The sequence below is a fragment of the Scatophagus argus genome, chromosome 13 (genome assembly GCF_020382885.2).
Source record: "Scatophagus argus isolate fScaArg1 chromosome 13, fScaArg1.pri, whole genome shotgun sequence".
NCBI lineage: Eukaryota > Metazoa > Chordata > Actinopteri > Scatophagidae > Scatophagus > Scatophagus argus.
In genome coordinates, this window is record NC_058505.1 from 23,872,188 (window position 1) to 23,893,609 (window position 21,422).

The 21,422-nt window shown below is 42.7% G+C and overlaps 1 protein-coding gene across 2 annotated transcripts in view; it reads left to right on the forward strand.

The window, feature by feature from the left end:
• The first annotated feature begins 235 nt into the window (after window positions 1-235).
• Window positions 236-21,422, forward strand: part of paxip1 (PAX interacting (with transcription-activation domain) protein 1) — a 48,971-nt gene continuing 27,784 nt past the window's right edge. Inside the window, exons 1-10 of one of the 2 annotated variants that reach the window (XM_046407883.1) lie at window positions 236-444; window positions 3,325-3,459; window positions 4,523-4,566; window positions 4,725-4,788; window positions 9,713-9,823; window positions 9,954-10,029; window positions 18,135-18,293; window positions 18,423-18,659; window positions 19,774-19,886; window positions 19,965-20,757. In XM_046407883.1, coding sequence (XP_046263839.1) covers window positions 364-444; window positions 3,325-3,459; window positions 4,523-4,566; window positions 4,725-4,788; window positions 9,713-9,823; window positions 9,954-10,029; window positions 18,135-18,293; window positions 18,423-18,659; window positions 19,774-19,886; window positions 19,965-20,757 — 1,813 coding nt within the window. In that variant the 5' untranslated portion in view covers window positions 236-363. Of the gene's footprint in view, window positions 445-3,324; window positions 3,460-4,522; window positions 4,567-4,724; window positions 4,789-9,712; window positions 9,824-9,953; window positions 10,030-18,134; window positions 18,660-19,773; window positions 19,887-19,964; window positions 20,758-21,422 lie in introns of both variants that reach the window. The other variant, XM_046407882.1, reaches the window with a different exon arrangement.

Sequence of the window (21,422 nt, forward strand, 5' to 3'; positions counted from 1 at the left end):
AAAACACAAAAAACAGATACATATTACAGGGGTATCACGTACCCGTTAGAAAAATATATTTTAAAATTCCTGTCTCTGTAAATCACTGAGTAATACTTTCGATCAAACCTGTTTATATAGAGGCGATATAATAAAACTGTGATATAGAAAACACAAAATAAATGAATACACAAGAAAGAACACATTACATCACCCCCCTGAGGCTTTCAGAATGCTGTAGTCCAAAGCGCGCTCAGCGATTTGGCGCTTGAGTGTCCCCGGTTTACTGTATGCTCCAAACTAGCTGTGGTTATATAGACACGTTACTTTAGCATTTGACTGGTTTTACATATACATATACCCCTATGCTGTTAATGGAAAATCATGTCTGAGGAAGAAAATAAGGTTTCCGATGCACTTTTCAAAGATGTCAAATTCTACGTGGTAGGGGACATTGACTATAAGGTGAGGCTCGAACCTTAGCTTCTTCTAGCTAAAATGGTAGCTCGCTAACTTGCTAACACCATTCGATCCAAATGAGATGGTGCAGGAGCAGCTAACCAGCTAGCTAACTGTCTAACAGACAGGCTATACAAAACATTGAGCTTCCTCTTTGGCTGTTTGTCTGGTGATTCCTATATCATGCTCTGTGAAGTTGTGTGTGATTCTGTGTTGATGATACTTGACGGTAAATATTTTGTACAGAACCTAACGTTTCCTAGCACTGGTCATCATGAAGCCCTTTAGCGTGAGCTATGAATTTCGTATTTACACAGATGGTTAGCTGTGAGCTTTAGACTTCGATTTCTAAGTTAGTAATAAAGCTGGCGTTTGTTAACTTGCTTCATGTAAATCGCGACCGCAACATTGTTACTGCGTCGTTCTCACAGAGGTGAATATGATTTTGTACGGTCGTATTTTGCATTCACCTGCAATTGTCAACATTTTGCTGAATTGAGCGCCCCTTACTGCGCAGGTATTGCCGCTATTTCATTCGCTGGTACTGGAGACATGTCACACAGAGGTACTTCCTGCTAAATAGTGGTACCTAGGCTCACAGAGTGCATTAATACAGCAGATGCTACGTGTGAGCTGTTATATTATTAAGTAATGTGATTTTGGCAACAAGTGAAATGCAACATCGTTGTGAGGTGAAGTAATAGACCGTCAGGTAATTTCTCAAGTGAAATAAGAACATGAGAGTATAGTAGTAGTAGTAGCAGCTTGTTGTAGGCTTTTTACCAAACATGTTCTCTTACTGATCTATATCTTCAATGTTAATGAATTATATAATGTTCTTGTTGTGTAAAATATTCACAATTCCACTTTTCATCCTTTGCGCTTGGCTTGTCTGGTGAAAACCACTCTCACTGCTCACTTTTTTCATCCTTTGCATAGTGTGACTGGTATCAGATATAACAAGCTGGATTTGCATTATGCTCGAGTGGACATATGCTCATTTTCAGCTTCATATTTGTATTTTAGGTCTTTTGGAATAGGTTTACATGTTTTAATGTTTAAAAAAAAACACATTATTTTTCTCATACTGTCCATTGCTGCAGCAACATATTAACCCACTTCAATTTCTCAAGAACCGCTCCTGAAAAGCCCATTCAGATCTGAGTCAGTGCCACTCACTGTGTGTCTGGTCAGCACTGTTGCTGTTTTATCTTCCATTTAGCTGCACTTCTACAATGAATATCACCACAAGAAGTGTTTCTAAACCCAAAACTGCTGGCTGCTAATCAAATTTATGCAGAGTTGTGAAGCAATTCAAATAGTGACATTAACCTAGAAAGTACCTGCCCTTGCTGCAGACTTTGAGCTTTCCAACTTTGCAAATGTTTTACATGCACAAAAAGATGTATAACATTCAGGACATGAAAAAACCAGCCAGCAAACCATTTGTGACTGAGGGAATAGATGGATGTTCATGTTCACACGACAGTGATGCCTGTTGTCAGTGCTAACTTTAGTTTTATTATGGTTTCTCCTTTGCCAAGCAATAGCCTGTTTATCCAAAACACATTTTCTGGAGCCTGGTTCGCTAAGGATTCTGTTGGAGTTGATGGTATGCCATTCAAGCCCTGCAATCCACTATGGCATTTTAGCACCTTGTAAAGAATCTGTCTTACATGTTTGTCTGGTTTGTGTTTGGCTCTTCTGGTCAGCCTTTATAGAGAACAAGAATTGACACATAACGATTAGTGGCAGATCAATCAAAGTGTGTTTGTTGCATTATTGCTCATTAAACTGTAAGCCCGATATGTGAAATTGCATAAATAAACATATATATAGTCAGACACAAAGGAAAATAGTACAAGTCTATAGCTTTAGTTGTTAAGTTATATTTAGATATTTATGGCTTTACATCTGTGCAGACATTTTTAAAAAAACCTCACATCCCATTAGTAAAATGCTTGAACAGTGAAATCAGTCTAATGTTAATAAACAATAGGCTACAACTATGTTTTATAGACTATGCAGTTTTTGATCTGTAGCATAAATGCCTTTGGTTGCTCTAACTGATTAACATTACCATCAACCACCCAACATAGATTCTGCTGACAGTTTAAACCCTCTAAATCAGACAAATAAAATCAAAATGCCTCCAATTCAACAAAAATAAAGTTTCTTTAAAATGTCATATTTTTGAGTAAATCTAAAGCAGTCAACTGTTTGCATGAGTGTCAACCCTTTTCCATCATGCCTTTTTCCAGGATCAGGTCGATCTACCAGATGATAGGTAGCTGGTGTAATGGTCAGGTGCCCAATACTTTTGTCCAGATAGTGTATTTGAATGAGAGAAAAATGTTAATTTAATGTTTAATTAATTGGACGAAAGAGAGACCAGGTTAGTATGAAAATGCGGGTAATTATTATGCCACAAAGGAAATTGTGACAGTGGGCACAGGTGAGACCTTTGTATAGTTTTTATTTAACATTAAATGGTAAAAATAAATAAGTTGAGACAACGTGTACAAAGAGCTGCTGGTGAGTAAGACACAATTTAGATTGGCAAACGGGCTGGTACTGTGTGTCTACTGTAGTGTATTTATTCCAAGTGACATGTAGTTTAGTAATAGAAATTTAAAAGGTAGTGGATGATGGCTAAAAGAGGATTATGTGAAAACACTTGTAAATGTTCAATTTCAAGGCCATATGTCAGAACAAGGCAGTGTGATTGAAACAATGAGTGGGTTTATGTACACATTGACAGGAGCCAATTGAGTCTAATAAAGATATAAATGCAGTGCTGGGACTATCATTATCAATGTCCACATGAATATTAAGTAGTAAGTACTAAGTAATATAATTTTGCTGAAATCTCTGATGATATTTCAGGTGGTGCATTTGCTGAAAGCAGGGAAAGGGAAGGAGGTGTCCTACAATGCTCTGGCCACTCATATCATTGCAGAGGATGGGGACAATCCAGAGGTGGGCGAATCAAGAGAGGTTTTTGACCTGCCTGTTGTCAAGGTAAAGTTTGTGTCAAAATATGTACACACTTTTACAATTTGCCTGTCTGTACTCAAAAGGCTGGTTTTGTCTGTGGTGCCCATGGTGAATATGAAGTTACAGCCAGCAACCAGTTAGCTTATCTTAGCAAAAAGACGGGGGCTGACTAATAAGATATTTGCCAAAATGTCAGACTATTTCTTTGATGGAATCAAAAGCAGAACATGTGGTATTTTGGTTATCCTCAGCACATGGTAGGCGATCATTTTGTTATGTTACATTGAACCAGTGCTTCTCAAATAGTGGGGTGCGATGCCAGGGGGGGGCGCGTGTGACCCTGGGGAACATGCTTTTTTTGCCGTACTAGAATAAAGTGTAATTGCACATCCACTACAGTAGTTGGCAGTGGCGCTCTCATTGTCAGAGTGTGGGCAGGGAGTATTAGCTCTATGGTGTAGCATTTTTTTTGCACCGAGCAGGCGATATGAAGTGCAGTAAACGAACCCTTAAGAGACAACATGAAGAAATTTTTAACAGGGATGAAAAGAAAGGCGGAGAGAGACGAAGATAATGAGACAAAAGTAACTCACCCGAAAGCTAAGACGAGGAAATATGACGAAGCATATGTAGCGCTTGGCTTCACTGTGACTACAGTGGGAGACAAAAGACCGGTGTGTTTACTGTGTCTAAAAATGCTGGCAGCGGACAGCATGAAGCAAAATAAATAAAGACGCCACTTGAAGACATTACATCCCAATCATGCTGATAAGCAGCTGGAGTTTTTTCAGCGAAAACGTGCCGAATATTGCCAACAATCATCCCGCTTTGTGAATGCTACTTCAGTAAACCAGCGAGCACTGTTAGCATCATATTATTACATATTATTAAATATTACGTATTATTATTACTATTATTTATAGTCGCGGCGGAGAGTGGGTGGGCGGGGGGGCGTGAATTGTTTTCTTCTTGCTGGGGGGGGGGGGCGCAACAGAAAATAATTGAGAAGCACTGCATTGAACTAATGTAACATAGAGAAAGAAGTTAATATCAAGAACTAACTTATTGTTCTCTTAATGTTTTCCAGCCGTCCTGGGTGATCCTCTCTGTCAGATGTGGAGACCTTTTACCGTATCTTTCCACCATCAAGTCTAAAATATCTCAAATAATTGTTATGCATGCTTAAAAGGTTCTAAAAACAATTTCTTGGGGACTCCTTGGTCCAGAGGATTAAAGGTTTATCAAAATTCCACAACTGCTGTTCTTTTCCTTAACCACAAACACTGCAGAGTTAATGGATTCTCCCCAGAATCAGGACAGATATTCTTTGGTGTGACAGCTTGTCTTCCCAGGGTAAGTCTGTGTGTGTATGTGTGTGTTTTTGTTTGTGTGTAAGTATCAAGTAAGAAAACCATCAAAACAGTCAAATGTGAGCAACATTTAATGTGTAATGTTAAATGTTATCCCAAAAAATATTGTGTACAGTGTAAGAGCCAGTCGAAACTTTGCATTCTTCAGTAACTGTTGCTCATACCTTTTAAAGAACATTTGACTATGAAGATATGACATTTCAGTGTAAATTATGACAATGTGTAATTTATATGTGTACTGTAGTAGCTAAGCCTAACTCAAATGGCTGCATAGACAGGCTAATAACTGACGTACCAGCAGTACAGCCTGACTTCCCCTTCTTGTTTTTGATGGAATATTTATTGCTCACTGTTAAAGTTTTTAATCTCCATTCTGCCAAACATTTCCCTAGTACAAAAAAGCAGTGTTCACCTAGCTCAGCACTCGAAAAAGCACATTTATGCTCCTCTGTCGAGCAACACCTGTCCCCTGAGTGACATTTTCTTCATCAAAATCAGAATCAGAATCCGCTTTATTTGCCAAGTACGTGTGACCATACAAGGAATTTGACTCTGGATTTTTCTCTCTCCTGTGCACCATACAAAATACAAAATAACAAATAATAGTAATAAAAAATGGAGAATATTCACAGGCTATTTACGAGAAGAAGAAAAAAAAATGAGATAAAAATATATATACATGTAGTGCAAACAGTGGAATGATGTAGTGCAAACAGTGTGATGGTTCATACAATGGCAGGTGGTTTACAGGGAGATCAGGGAGACAGCCTGGGGGAAGAAACTGTTTTTGTGTCTGGTAGCCTTGGCATACAGAGCTCTGTAATGCTTACCAGAGGGAAGCAGATCAAACATTTTGTGTGCAGGGTGTGAGGGGTCTGCAGTGATGCTTCTTGCCCGTTTTTTGACCCTGGACTGGTATAAGTCCTGAATGGAGGGCAGGTCGGCCCCAATGATTTTTTCTGCAGACCTGATTATCCATTGCAGTCTGTTCCTGTCCTGTTTGGTGGCGGATCCAAACCAGACAGTGATCGAAGTGCAGAGAACAGACTGGACGATGGAGGTGTAAAAGATGGTCAGCAGCTCCTGAGGCAGGTTGAACTTCTTCAGTTGTCGCAGAAAATACAACCTCTGCTGGGCCTTTTTCCTGATGAGGTCTACGTGGGACTTCCAATTGAGATCCCGGGCGATTGTGGTTCCCAGGAACTTAAAGGAGTTCACAGTAGACACTGGGTTATTGAGAATTGTGAGGGGCGGTAAGGTGGATAGGTTCTTTCTAAAGTCCACTGTCATCTCCACAGTCTTGCGCGGGTTTAGCTCCAGGTTATTCCGACCAAGAATTTCAAGAATTTCCCTCCAGGGATTAATAAAGAAATTCTGATTCTGATTCTGATTCTGACCACACCAGAGGACCAGCTGGTCTACTTCATGTCTGTAGGCAGCCTCATCATCGTCCCTGATGAGGCCAACTACTGTTGTGTCGTCCGCAAACTTAAGTAGTTTAACGGACGGGTCCCCTGAGGGGCAGTCGTTTGTGTATAGGGAGAAGAGCAGCAGGGAAAGAACTCACCCCTGGGGGGCGCCGGTACTGATGGACCTGGTGCCGGAGGTGATGCTCCCCAGCCTCACCTGCTGCCTCCTGTCAGTGAGGAAGTTGTAGATCCACTGAGAGGTGGAGGTCGGCACTGTGAGCTTGGAGAGCTTCTGGTGGAGGATTTCTGGAATGATGGTGTTGAATGCTGAGCTGAAGTCCACAAACAGGATCCTGGCATATGTCCCTGGGGTGTCAAGGTGATGGAGGATGAAGTGCAGTCCCATGTTCACTGCGTCATCCACTGACCGGTTTGCCAGGTAGGCAAACTGCAGGGGGTCAAGCCGGGGGCCTGTGATGAACTTCAGGTGGTTCAGCACCAACCTCTCGAGGGAGTTCATGACCACAGACGTCAGGGCGACGGTTCTGTAGTCGTTCAACCCTGTGATGGTGGGTTTTTTGGGGACTGGGATGATGGTGGAATGTTTGAAACAGGAGGGTACTTCACACAGCTCCAGAGATCTGTTGAAGATCTGAGTGAAGATGGGTACCATCTGGTCAGTGCAGATTCTCAGACAGGAGGGGGACACTCCATCAGGTCCTGGAGCCTTTCTGGTCTTCTGCCTCTGGAAGAGCTGCTACACCTCCTCCACATTGACCTTCAGTGCTGGTGGGAGGTATGAGTTGAGGGGGGAGGGGGAGGTGTCAGGTATGGCACAGAGGTTGAGTGTTGTGGATGGGGTGGGTGAAGGGTGTGAAAACCGGCAGTAGAAGCTGTTCAGCTCCTCTGCCAGTACCTTGTTACCAACAGGGTGGGGGGATGGGCTCCTGTGGTTGGTGATGTCTCTCAGGCCCTTCCACACTGAAGTAGGGTCATTGGCTGAAAACTTGTTTTTCAGCTTCTCAGAGTAGCACCTCTTTGCAGCTCTGATCTCCCTCAAGGGTGTGTTCCTGGCCTGTTTGTACAGGGTCCTGTTCCCACTTCTGTGGGCCTCCTCTTTGGCGCATCTTTGGCGCAGCTTCCTGAGTTTATTGGTGAACCATGGTTTATTGTTGTTGTATGTGCAGAAAGTGTTGGTCTGCGCACATGAGTCCTCACAAAAACTGATGTAGGATGTCACAGTCCCAGTCAGTTCGTCCAGGTTTGTGGCAGCATCCTCGAAGACACTCCAGTCAGTGCAGTCAAAGCAGGCCTGTAACTCCAGCTTTGACTCAGCTGTCCATGTCTTAATTGTTCTCACTACAGGCTTTGCTGATTTTAACTTCTGCCTGTAGGTTGGGATGAGATGGACCATGCAGTGGTCAGAGAGTCCATAGGTAGCACGGGAAACAGAGCGATAGGAGTCCTTTAAAACAGTATAACAGTGATCCAGTGTGTTACCATCCCTGGTGGGACACTTTATGTGTTGTCTGTATTTTGGGAGTTCTTGGCTGAGGTTTGCTCTGTTAAAATCCCCAAGAATGATGAGCAGGGAGTCTGGATGTTTTGCCTCCATGTCTGATACCTGGTCAGCTAGGTGTTGTAACGCCTCCGTTACACAGGCCTGAGGTGGAATGTAAACATTGACCAGGATGAACAAGTAGAACTCCCGAGGTGAATAAAACGGTTTACAGTTTAGTAATAAAGACTCAAGATGAGGACTGCATGATTTCCTTAACACTGTGACATCTTTACACCAACCTTTGTTGACAAAAAAGCACATTCCACCTCATCTCGTCTTTCCAGAGAGCTCTGAGTTGCGGTCCGCACGGAAAAGCCGGGCAGCTGGAGAGAAGCGTCCGGGATGTGTTCGCTGAGCCAGGTTTCAGTGAAACACAGGGCGGCGGAGTTCCTAAAGTTGGAGTTTTTGGAGATTAGAAGCAGCAGTTTGTCCAATTTGTTTGCCAGGGAGTGAACATTTGCCAGGTGAATAGACGGGAGCGCTGTGCGTAATCCCCGCTGCCTCAGCCTGACGAGCTTGCTCAGAGAGAGCCGCTGCACCTCTGACCAAAAACCCCGGAAAACTTCCAGAATTGTGGAAAAGTGTTGGAAAATTGGGTAGAGATGTATCTCTTATGCTCAAGAGTTCTTCTCTGGTGTATTGGAATGAGAAAACTACCAGAAAACTAACAAAAAGTACAAAAAAGATTGTCCACAGGGTGGAGAGAAACTCGGATGTACATGTAGGAGCCAAGCCGAGAGCTGTTGTTAAATGCCGACGCGTTATAAGTGACACTTACTGGACCACATACACAGCTCTCGGCTTGGCTCCTACATGTACATTAAAAGAGTAATAATAACCTTGCATCCCTTGTGTGTGTGAGCATTAGTGAGAGAGAGAACTGTCCTGTTCATTGTATTATTTTCAAGGTTTCTACCTGCACATGTCATGGAATTTTAAAAGATATATCCAGACAGGGCTGTCAAGACTTGACCTGTCAAGAGTTCATTTCCACAGTTAACACTCGCAATATTGCAACGCTCCAAGAAACTGGGCAGTGTGAAACCAACCTCAAAGTAATCTGCTGGTGTGCGTTAGAGGTTCAGGTGTTTGTTCATAAGGTTGTGCCAGACTGTGTCGCAAAATCTGCATTATTGTAGTGAGCTTGTGGTAACCACTAGCCTTGTGTCTTCAGTCTATCAGGAGGACGAGTAAGCTGGTGGATTTGTGTATTTCCTGTTAAGAATTTTTCAGGACTTGTTAGTCATAGCAGAACTCAGTGTGAAGTAACAAAGGTGACTGAGTAACAGTATTGTCAGCACTTGTTGTATGGTTGGTAAATAGTCATTTTTGTCAAATTGGGGATGCAGATACTAATAGTCAAGCTTGATTACCTGATGTGACTTGTATTCATGATGCAGTAAACCCCAAATCATACTTGAATTGGCTTTCTTTTTTGTTTTATTGTGAACTGGGTTGTACTGAGCTGTTCTAGTTGTGGGGAAAAACGAAACAGACTCCGCAGGTAGAACTTTGAGAATGTGGGACTCTCACACAAGCTCACTCACTCACATTCCATTATTGCCTTGTTTGCTTGTTCTGATGCAGCTACTGAAAATTAAATTGTATGGTCTATTTGTTTTTGTAGTCTGATTTGATTGCATGGTTGCACAGTTGGACTGAGCAATTTTATTAAAAAATTGTCAGATTGTCACAAGTTGAATTATTCTGTAACAAAGACACGGATTGACAGAAAATATACAGTAGGTTTAGTTTTGTTTTACTAATTTTACATAACTTTGAACAAAGCCCTTCCTCTGAATTTGGCACTTTACTTTTGAAAGACATGAGTAGTTCAACATCTTAAGCTCATGATTGTTTATTTCAAGAATTTCCCTTCAGGGATAAATAAAGGAATTCTGATTCTGATTCTGATTTGTATGTTTGTTTGTATACAGCTTCCAGGTGATCTCAATGCTTTGTGGTCTTACATAACCTTCTATGGAGGGGAATGTCAGCTTAACCTAAACAGAAAGGTTACCCACTTAGTAGTGAAGGAACCTGTGGGGGTAAGTCCTTGCTCTGTGTATAATCTTCACCTTTGTACTGTTTTCACTATCTTCACTATTTATCTTTATGTGCACCTTTAATTAAACTGTTTGTTTGGGTTTTTGTTTGGTTGCATTTTCTTCCTTCCAGGCCAAGTTTGAGTGTGCTCTGAAGCACCCTAGCATCAAGATTGTCACAGTTGACTGGATAACAGATTCTGTTAAAGGTAATGTTAGAGCACTCAATGTATGATGATGTACTTATGCATTCATTTCACTTTTTAGGTTGCATAGTTTGGTTGGTCTTTTGCAAATGTAGTTGATGTAGTAGACACCTCAAATTTTCACATTGAAGAAGTTGCAACCAGAAAATATATATAGTACTTTGCTTGAGAAATGTCTTAAATGATTAACATTTCCAGTTAATTTCTGTTGATTAATTTGACTAGTAATTGTTGCTCTACTTTGTAGTGCTGAAAAGAATGGTCTACTAATAAATTCACAGTTCACATAAAAATATCATTAACAATTTTAATAATTAGTTAGTTGTTTTGTTTTCACAAAAATGTGAATGATTACTTCTCATGTCAGGGGTTAGCACTACCCTGACATGCTGAGCTAATTAGTTATCTCAGGCTTTCTGCTCACTAGCTGCGTGCTGCTAGCTTGTGAGGTAGCTAGCTCACCACTGCAGTCTACATGTCAAGTGTGTGAATGGTTATCCTGATGAGCAGGTGGCACCTTGTCGGATATCCTCTGTAAATGTATGTTTGTATATTTTTGTGAATGGGTGAATGCAGCTTGTGTTGAAAAGGGCTTTCGTCAGACTTGAAGAATGCTATATATGTACAATCCATTTACACCTGACAAATGTGTAGTTTAAGTTTGTTGGAGCTTACCTCTTCTTACTTAGGACCTAAGCCCTTCAGAAACCAATGGTAAAACCTATGTCTGCCCTGACATGCAACCTTTATAGCTGACAGAATGAATAACTTATGTTCAGTCCAGGTGTGGCTTAGTGATATGGACTAAAAATCATATCTCTCTATTTATAGGCTGAATGGTTATACACAATATATATATTCTGGTGTTTTCTACTGCAGAGCGAGCTAAATGTTTCATTATTGGTCAAAGTTTCATGTGAGATGTGATAAGCACTACTATTACTACTACTACCAATAATAATAATAAGTTAATAATAATAATGACAATACATTTTATTTAGAGGTACCTTTGAAGGCACTAAAGATCACCTAATATAAAGCAAATAACCCATATTAAATACAAAATTGCCTGTCTATGAGATTTCTCCTTCAATTCAACAACAGTAACACAACAATAATAAACAAAATAGGAACAATTACAGGTTTTCCTCTCCTGCTTGACAAACAGCTGTGCTTTACTGCTGCCCATCTGATCTTTTAAATCTGTGTGTTGCAACCCTGAAATTTATGTAGACATGAGCATAGTGTAGTCTGTATTATCTGAATAAGCCCATTTATGAATAAAGCAAGTCATTGTCCGGTGAATTCACAGCAATGTAGTGGGGTTGTGAGTGTGATACAATACTATATTGATGATTTGGACAACAATTTGATATTTGCTGATGTCACAAGTTCTGTATACAATTGATAGGAGATGAGATCATAAGTCCTTTTAGTGCAATCAGTTTACAGGTAAAACTACCATGCCTTTCTTTTCTGCTTTTAGTCATAAAAGAAAAAGCAATGACAAATAATTGTAACGGGTTAAGTGCAGTAAAGTTTACTTTGAATTGACTCCACCACCATACATAAAACATGGCTTAACAACAAGAACATTTAACAAAAGTATCAAATTCAGCTCAATAATGTCTGTTAAGATTTGTAGACAAAACAATTATTTTTTGCTCGGTATCATTATTACCTTAACTTTATTACCTGCAGTATTTTACATTGCATAAATTAGCCTAGTGGGTACTGGACTTTTCTTCTACTCACAGTTTGTCAGATTAGATGTATAATTTATACTTTTTTCTGTTTTTGTTCTGACATTGTTGGAGCTGATATAGCTGTGCAAAAAGCAACAAGTTACCAAACTGCAGTTGCCATTACCTTGCCTGGTGCTTGCACCATTTGAATATTTATTTAGGAAGAAGGTGTCTTTCGAATTTAGCAGTAACTGAAGATTGATTGGATGAGGATTAATGTTCTCGCTTTTCCTTGATCATATTGAATTGTTAATTGTTGAAATGATATATTGATCCAAACTGATGGATTGTAGCTGCTTCACACTATTTTCTGCTTGTCTGTATATTACTTTCCATTATTTTGCTGATATTGCAGATAGGGTTGGGCGATATTGACAAAAAAATGTATCCGGGTTATTTAGGGCAGATAACGCAGATAACGATTAATTTGATGATTAATTGATGACAATTTCACTTGCATGTTTTTGACTCTAAATCAGTTACCCTATTGCACCACAAACGTTGTTCTTAAATGATACTCACAAATTATAAGTCAAGCTAACAACTTCATTCTAACAGGTTAAAATGGTAAGCAGTGATTAGTCACCAACCAGCCATCTTTGAAATATAATAAGCATTTATTGATAAATGCACTGTGATGCATTGCACAGTGCACAAACTGCTTCAAAATAAAGCAAAAAGTTAGTAACTTTGCCCTTCAGATTTTCTCATCTCAAGGTCACAAAGGAGAGCATACCCACATTAAAATTCAACAGGACAAATAAGTTCAGAAAAAAGTCATATCTGTTTTCCTGCTATTCCAGAGATCCGTGGTAGAGGCATAGAACTCGACTGAAGATTTTTATCTCTCCTCTTGTTTCTTCATACATCGTGGGTATGACTGTCTGGGAGAAATGCTTTTGAGTTTTTGGTAAACTGTATCCCGGGTCCATTTTTGTCATTGGATGTTTGAAACCCACCTTTTCCACTGTATGGAGTGGCTGCATATCTTTTCTAAGGCAATATGCCACGGCCCGTGTTATGTCCTTCCAGCGCTTACTTTGCCGGTCGTAAGGGACAGAGTGACTAAACGCATCGCGGATTCTTGCACTTATCGCCATAATCGCAAAGTAGCAAATATTAACCGCTCTGACAATTAATCGCACACAATACGATTTTGCATAAGCCTAATTGCAGATGTGTTTGAATATATATGTTCTATCGATATCAACTAGAGGTGCACTGGGCAGGGACAGAAGTTGTCCGGTTTTCAGTGTTCTTGACCTGGACCGTAGACCAGCCGGTCAGTCGCCTCTCTGACTTCAAGCTGGTCTGTTTTACGCATGCTCCACACATACGCACAGCGGCATAGGCAATAACATCACAGCTGCATGCTAACAAGTTCTTCACTTTTAGTGAAGAAGACACAAAGCTTACAATTTGTAATACATGTAAGACCAAAGTAAACTGTGAGGGCCTACCACAAAAAGGTTTTGAACAGCAAACCTAGTCAGACACTTAAATCACCCAGCTGAACATTTTGAAATTTGAAGAAGTTAGCAAAGGAAAAGCGGCTAAAGTTAAAGCTAGCGAGAGCTCACTACCAGACACAAGCCAGCAGCCTCTCCTATCTTTCCTTGGTATGAGTAGAGAAAGGACCAAAGCAATTACAAGGAAAATTATGGAATTTGTGACCGTGGATTATCCATAGTTAAGAACAAAGTGGTAGGGTTTATTTAGGGTTTATAGTGGTAGGGTTAAAGGTTTTATTTTTTGGAGGGGGTGGAGGGTTTGTACATGCTGTCATTATAGTTCTTAGAAAGAGAAGTGCAATCTGTAGCGCTTGGCTTCACTGTGACTACAGTGGGAGACAAAAGACCGGTGTGTTTACTGTGTCTAAAAATGCTGGCAGCGGACAGCATGAAGCCAAATAAATTAAGGCGCCACTTGAAGACATTACATCCCAATCATGCTGATAAGCCGCTGGAGTTTTTTCAGCGAAAACGTGCCGAATATTGCCAACAACCATCCCGCTTTGTGAATGCTACTTCAGTAAACCAGCGAGCACTGTTAGCGTCATAGTATATATTATTAAATATTATTACATATTATGACTACTATTATTTATAGTCGCGGTTGGGGGGGGCGTGAATTGTTTTGTTCTTGCTGGGGGGGGCGCAACAGAAAATAATTGAGAAGCACTCGTCTATGGTATGCTGTGTGTGTGTATGTGGCTAGACGGGGGAGGGTGTATGTGTGAAGTCCTGTGGGGGGGTGGGATGTGAGTATTTCACTGCAGGGGTGTTATTGCTTTTACAGTTCTGGGGAAGAAGCTGTCCCTGAGTCTGTTTGTGCTGGTTTTAATGTTCCTGTACCGCTTTCCTGATGGAAGTGGTACAGACATATAAAAAATAAAAGTTCACAAGCAGCTAAGAAGACAGTCCAGTTTGTTTCAACTTCCTGAGAAAGAAGAGCCGTTGTTGGGCCTTTTTCACCAGGTATGAGGTGTTCACTGACCAGGAGAGGTCAGAGGAGATGTGGATGCCCAGGAACTTAATGCTATCCACAGGCTCCACTGCCTCCCCAAATATACAAACGGGAGCATGTTCAGTCTTCCTGGACCTCCTGTAATCCACTATGACCTCCTTGGTCATATATCAGAGACTCCATCGACGTCACTGTGGACCCCCACCAGTACGCCTGCAGGAAAAACTGCTCCACGGATGACACCATCTCATCAGTGGTCCACACTGCCCTCGCCCACCTGGAGAGCAGAAACTCCTACGTCCTCCTGCTCTTCCTGGACTTCTCCTCTGCCTTTAACACCATCATCCCACAGACCCTGGTACAGAAACTCTTCACAACTTCACCTCCTCCTCCATCACCCTCAGCACCGGTTCCCCCCAGGGCTGTGTGCTGAGCCCCCACCTGTTCACTCTGCTGATGTACAACTGCTTGGCAAGGCATCCCAGCTGTCATGTAGTGAAATTTGCAGACGACACAGCAGTGGTGGGACGCATCAACAACAACGATGAGTCGGAATACAGAGAGGAGGTGGAATACCTGGTGCAGTGGTGCAGAGAAAACAACCTCTGCATCAATATGACGAAGACCAAAGAGATGGTGGTGGACTTCAGAAAGGACAGGCGCCCCACCCCTCTCCTGCACATTGGAGGAGTAGCTGTGGAAGTGGTCTCCAGCTACAGGTACCCGGATGTGCACATAACCGAGGACCTCACCTGGAACACCAACATTTCCCGGCTGGTCAGGAAGGCGCACCAGCGTCTCTACTTTCTCAGGAAGCTGCGGCGAGCTGGGCATACTTGCACACACTTGCACATAAATACTTAGGCAGCTATATATTAAAACCGGCTTCTTATTTAAATGTCTAGTTTTATATTATTATTATATTCTATTTTCTGTTTAGCTTAAATTCTATTACCTCGTACTCTTATATTTTTATATTTTTTATAGTTACTTACTGCTCCCGGGACCTGAGTCCTAATTTCGTACCATAAACATGTGAATGTGAGCTGGTATGACAGTAAAGTTCCTTGAATTCTTGAATCCTTGAATCCTGATGTTCAGGATGAGGTTGTTCCTGGAACACCACTGTGTCAGGTTCTGGATCTCTGTAGTGGGTCTCATCATTGTTAGATATGAGACCACAGTGGTGTCGTCCGCAAACTTAACGACCATGTTTGTGGAGTGGATAGCAGAGCAGTCGTGTGTGTAGAGGGTGAATAAGGCAGGGCTGAGCACACAACCCTGTAGACTCCCCTATCCTCACCCCCTTGGGCCTGTTGGTAAGGCAATCCCTGATCCAGGAGCAGAGTGAAGCTGACAAATCCAGGTTGTGGAGCTTCAGGGCCAGCATATTCGAGGGGATGGTGTCGAAGGCCGAGCTGAAGTCCACAAATAGCATCCTAACATAGGTGTTAGGATGCTGCAGGTGAGTCAGGGCCGTGTGAAGTGCTAGTGAGACGCTAGAACGGTTCTCCTTGCAGGCAAACTGCAGACTGTCCAGGACAGCGGGGATGGTGTCCTTGATGTATCTCAGGAGGATCCCCTAAAAGCACTTCATGATAACCGGGGTCAAAGCGACAGGTCGGTAGTCATTGAGGCATGTTATGGCTGATTTCTTGGGCACAGGCACAATGATGGAGGACTTCACCGTGGACAGCTGCATGGACAGGCTGAAGATGTCCAGAAAGACTTCTGCCAGTTGGTCAGCGCATGACTTCAGAGTGTGTCCTGACACCTTGTGTGGACCTGCAGCCTTGTTGATGTTAATCCTCCTCAAGGCGGAGGTCACTTGATGCAGCTGCAGGACGAGAGGCTGCTGCCGCACCTCTGAGGAAGATGTGCAGTTCTTCTTCTGCTTGGAGAGTCGAAGCATGCAAAGGAGCTGTTTAAGGTGTCCGGCAGAGTCGGGTCATGGCTGACTTGCTGGTCATTGCGCTTATAGTCCGTGATGGTCCTGATGCCTTTCCACATGTTACGTGGATCGTTGTCATTGAAGTGCTCCTCGATGCGCTGCTTGCACCTGTGTTTTGCCAGCCGGATGCCCTTTTTCAGTTCTTTCCAGGCCCTGCTGTAAGCCAGCCGATCTCCTGCCCTACAGGCTGCATCCCGGGCTTTTAGCAGGGGCCACACTGTGCCGTCCACCCATGGCTTTTGGTTAGGAAAAACCGTGATTGTCTTTGTGGGTAAGACAGCATCAGTACAGAAGTGAACATAGGACAACACAGCTGACATGTATTCCTCCAGATCAGCGTCTGCTTTGAACACTCGCCAGTCTGTGTGCTCAGAGCAGTCCTGTAGGACCGAGGAAGCCTAGTCAGTCCAAACCTGGATGGTTCTGGTGGTGGGTTTGGTCCTGCAAATCAGAGGTCTGTAGGCAGGGATCAGCTCCACGGAGATGTGATCAGACATGCCCAAGTGAGGAGCTGCTACAGCCTTGTATGCCCCTGGGATGTTGCAGCAGACCTGGTCCAGAATATTGTAGTCTCTGGTCGGAATGTTGATGAATTTGGGGAGAACAGCTTTTAATTCCACATGGTTAAAGTCCCCAGCCACGATCACAGCTGCCTCTGGATCAGAGCAGTATAGCTCCTCTAGTGCTAGCTTAGAGTTAGCCCTCGGTGGTATGTAGGTTGCTATGATCATGACCGAGCTGAGTTCTGTAACCAGTTTAAACGGTCTGCACTTCACTGCAAGATATTCCAAATCGGGGGAACAGAAAGTTCCTATTATGTTCATTGCTGTACACCACGAGTTGTGAATTTCCAGAGTTTTTCCCCAATTCCCACAATTCAGTCCTTCCATACTGAATTAAGGCTTCGAGCGATGGAAATACAAACAAAAACATGAATAAAAACAGAAAAAGCCTCGAGCCTCAAGCCACTGCGTGCACCCGCGCCGCCATCTTGGTTTCATTTAAGAACAGTGTTTTTGGTGCAATAGGGTAACTGATTTAAAGTCAAAAACATGCAAGTGCAATTGTCATCAATTAATCGTCGTTAATTAATCGTTATCGGCAAAATGCCCTAAATTATCAGGATACATTATTTTGCCAATATTCCCCATCCCTAATCGGTGTGCTGTTGAAGTTTGACATACAGTGCATCCGGAAAGTATTCACACCGCTTCACTTTTTGCGCATTTTGTTATGTTACAGTCTCATTCCAAAATGGATTAAATTCATTTTTTCCATCAGAATTCTACACAAAATACACCATAATGAAAAGTGAAGCAAGTTTGCTTGAATTTTTTTGCAAATCTTTTAAACATAAAAAAACAAAAATATTCATCCATCCATCCATCCATCCATTTTCTATACCGCTTATCCGTCAGGGTCACGGGGGAGCTGGAGCCTATCCCAGCTGACTATGGGCAAGAGGCGGGGTACACCTTGGACTGGTCGCCAGTCAATCGCAGAGCCAACACACAAAGACAAACAACCACACACTCTCACACTCTCACCTAAGGGCAATTTAGAGTAGCCAATTAACCTAATGTGCATGTTTTTGGTATTGTGGGAGGAGAACCCGGAGAACTCCGGAGAACCCGGAGAAAACCCACGCAGGCACAGGGAGAACATGCAAACTCCACATAGAAGGGCCCAGACAGAGAAAACAAAAATATAACGTACATAAGTATTCACACCCTGTGATCAATACTTTGTTGGATCCCCTTTGGCAGCAATTACAGCCTGAAGTCTTGTCGAATATGATCCTATAAGCTTGACACACTTATTTTTGGGCAGTTTCTCCCCATCTCAAGCTCCTTGAGGTTGGATGGGGAGCATCCGTGTATAGCCATTTTCAGATCTCTCCAGAGATGCTTAATAGGTTTCAAGTCCTTCCCTCTTTTCACCCACAGATAAAAGCAGGAAGGATGAGCAACTCTATCATCCCAGACTCACATATATGGAGCCTGAAGAAGAGGAAGACAGCGAAGGAGAGTCATATGACCAGCGTTCCCATTCAGATGGAAGCTACAGCCCCCATCGATCACAGCTGTTCAGTGATGGCTCATCTGGTGAGGAGTCCAGCCCTCGCAGGCGTCCAGGACCCAAAAAACTTAACTCTGTCTCCCCAACCTCCCCCCGCAAACCTGAGCACAACAGTGAGCGAATGTTCGACGACTCTGACGATGATTCCTCCACAGAGAAGGAGGGCACCAACCTTAACTGGACACCAGCTGAAGTCGCCACACCACCCCATCCTATTCCAAGTGGCACAACCAGACAGCGGGGTGGGCCACCTGGCAACAAAGACCCAGTGTCATCTACAGGCAGTGGGCTGATCAACCTGTGTGCTACTGTGCCTCCTGTACCTGGCAGTGGAGGAGCTATGCCTGCAGAGGTTTGCTCAGCCACTGCCATTAGTCACACTACACAGCCAGGTCAGTATGTCAGGAAAGTTCATAAACCTTTTTCACAACTTTGCTCAGTTCTTCCTAAATTGTTATTTGTCCGCATTAGGCCTGCATTGCAGCTTCTTCTTCAGTCTGCCATCTTGGTCTCAGTTTGAGTTATGCCAGATTGTGTGATGAATACCTGCTGAGTTGTAGGGCTACAATGAAAATGGAATCAATGTGGACCACTCTCATGATTTGAAATACAGCAAAAAAAAAACAAGTTTTGTCCGATGTTTTTTCAAATCAGCTTCTAAACCTTTGGAGTGTGCACACTGCCATGTTAGCTGGTGTGTTCTGTGTTATTTAATGTTGTATGGGTTGTAGCAGCACTTTGGTTGTAAAGTTTGACACAGGTTGTTTTTGGTGTCTGAGACTTATCATGGGCTGTCAATGGACTTGTCTCACAGTGAGATCTCAGATCACCGTTTGAACTGCCAACCAGATTTCATCATGTTTCTCTCAAGATTGAAAAAAAATCATGTATGGGGCGCCTTAAGGAAGAAAAGTAATAATAATCTGTTCCGTGTAAAAAGTTTATCATTTGCTATTGGAGATAATTTGACTTGTTAAAAGTCAGTAACTGGAGACTTCAATTGAGGCTCGAGATTTGGGTCTCATGAACAATCTTGATAATACAGCATGTGCTTTGAATTCCTTAGAAATAGCTAGGCATTATTTTAAGCAGACCAGATCGTATGCAGCAGATTATAGAATACTCATTACAACCATAAGAGGCTTGAAGCTTGACTTGGGTGTGTGACCCAACTTGACGTGGACTCACAAAAAATGACTTGTTACTTGTGACTTGTGTCTGGTTAAAACTTGTAATACAGTAATTTTGTTTTCTTCAGCATTGATATATATTCTTGATAAACACACACTGCTGGTCACAGTATTTGTAATGAAAAAATAAGAGAATGAGAAAATATAATTTTTCACTTTGCAAAGAAGGTACTTTGCTGATTGAGATTCTTTGGAAGGATTGCACATCTTATTTAATTTTTGTTCCACTTATTTACTTTTTTGCAGTTTTATCATACCAAGTTGTTATCTGTTTCCAAGCCAGCATCCTGTTGATGAAGGTTGTAACTCTTTTTAGGTGTATCAGTTCCTGAAAGTATCCCTGGGTGGAGCCCAGCTGCAAGAACCCTCCGCAACATCACCAACAACTCCGACATGCAGCCAGCCAATCAATCTGCCAACGTAGCACATGTAAGAAATTTATGAACTTACAGCAGTGGTATTGTGTTGTTTCATGTTTTAACCTCTTTTTGTCTTCTTTTGTTGCAGATAATTCAGAATCTCACAGCCAATCAGACAAAGCCAATCGAACATCAGACCTGTCAGAGCCATGCTCAGACCCCTAACAGCGCCAACCCTCTTCTGTTCAATCAGTCCAAACTAGTTGGCCAGCCCCTCACATCAGAGCAACAGCAACAGTTACTGCAGCAGCAACAGACACACCAGACTGCCCAGCAACAACACCAACAGTTACCACCGCAGCCGCAGCATCCCATGATGCACCTCCAACAGCAGCATCAGATGATCCAGCTTCATCACCAACAGCAACAGACACAGGTTTCACAACAACAAGGGTTCCCACAGTTGCCCCAGCAACAGCAACATTTTCTGCAGCAACAGCAGCAAATACACCAACAGCACATGTTTTCACAGCAGCAGCCCCAGCAGCAGCAGCATGCATTCTCCCAGCAGCAGCTGCGGCCCCAACAGCTCCTACGGCCTGGTTTACAACAGCTGCAACAGCAGCAGGTACTGCAGCAACAGCTCCAGCAGTTCCAACAGCAGCAACGCATGCAGATGTTACAACAACAGCAGCAACAGCAAAATCAACAGCACTTACATCTACAGCAGCAACAGCAGCATTTCCTTCAACAACAGCAGCACATGCAGCACATGCAGCAGCAGCAGCAGCAGCAGCACCTGCTAAATCAGCAACAGCAAGTTCTGCAGCATCAGAACCAACAGGCCCTGCAGCAGCAGAACCAGCAGACAACAATGCAGCCTCACCTTCAGCAACCTCCTCACATCTCCCCGCTGTTTGGACATGAGCCAGGACAAGACAGTGAGTACACCCAGAGTCAGAGGGGATGGTGATTGTGGTTTCCACAATGCTGTACAGTTTTTTTTATTTCTTTAGTAAAATATTACTAGTCTGGAGTCTGTACCTAAGTTTTGACCAATATGACACTATTGGTATTTACATTTGGAACTGGCACTAAATTTGTGGAAGAACACAAAATCCTTATAGAATTCCAGACACAAAAGATAAGTTACGATAACATGAACTTTATTGATCCCACAACAGGGAAACTCACTTGTCTTGGCAGCTCACAAGAACAGAGTAGAGTGCAAAAAGCAAAAGTGTCCATAACAGTTTCAAAAGAAAAAGAGTTATAAATTAACAGTTTTAAAATAAACACTGCACAATATACTGCTGTACAGGCTATATGTATATCAGCATAGCAGTGGTGATTGTGGGTTACTATTGCACAGTTCTGTGAGGATAGGGAGGAAAAAAGGCCAAGACTATTGTACAGCTTTAACAGAACTGCGGTAGCGCTTCTTCCTACACTGAGGTTGTAGCAGTCTGCCACTGAAGGAGCTGCTCAGAGCTTCCGCTATCTCCGCGGAGTCCAGTGGGCAGCCCAGGACAGAGCTAGCCCTCCTGACCAGCTTGTTCAGTCTCTTCCTGTCACTGTCAGTGCTGCCCGTTCCCCAACAGACCAC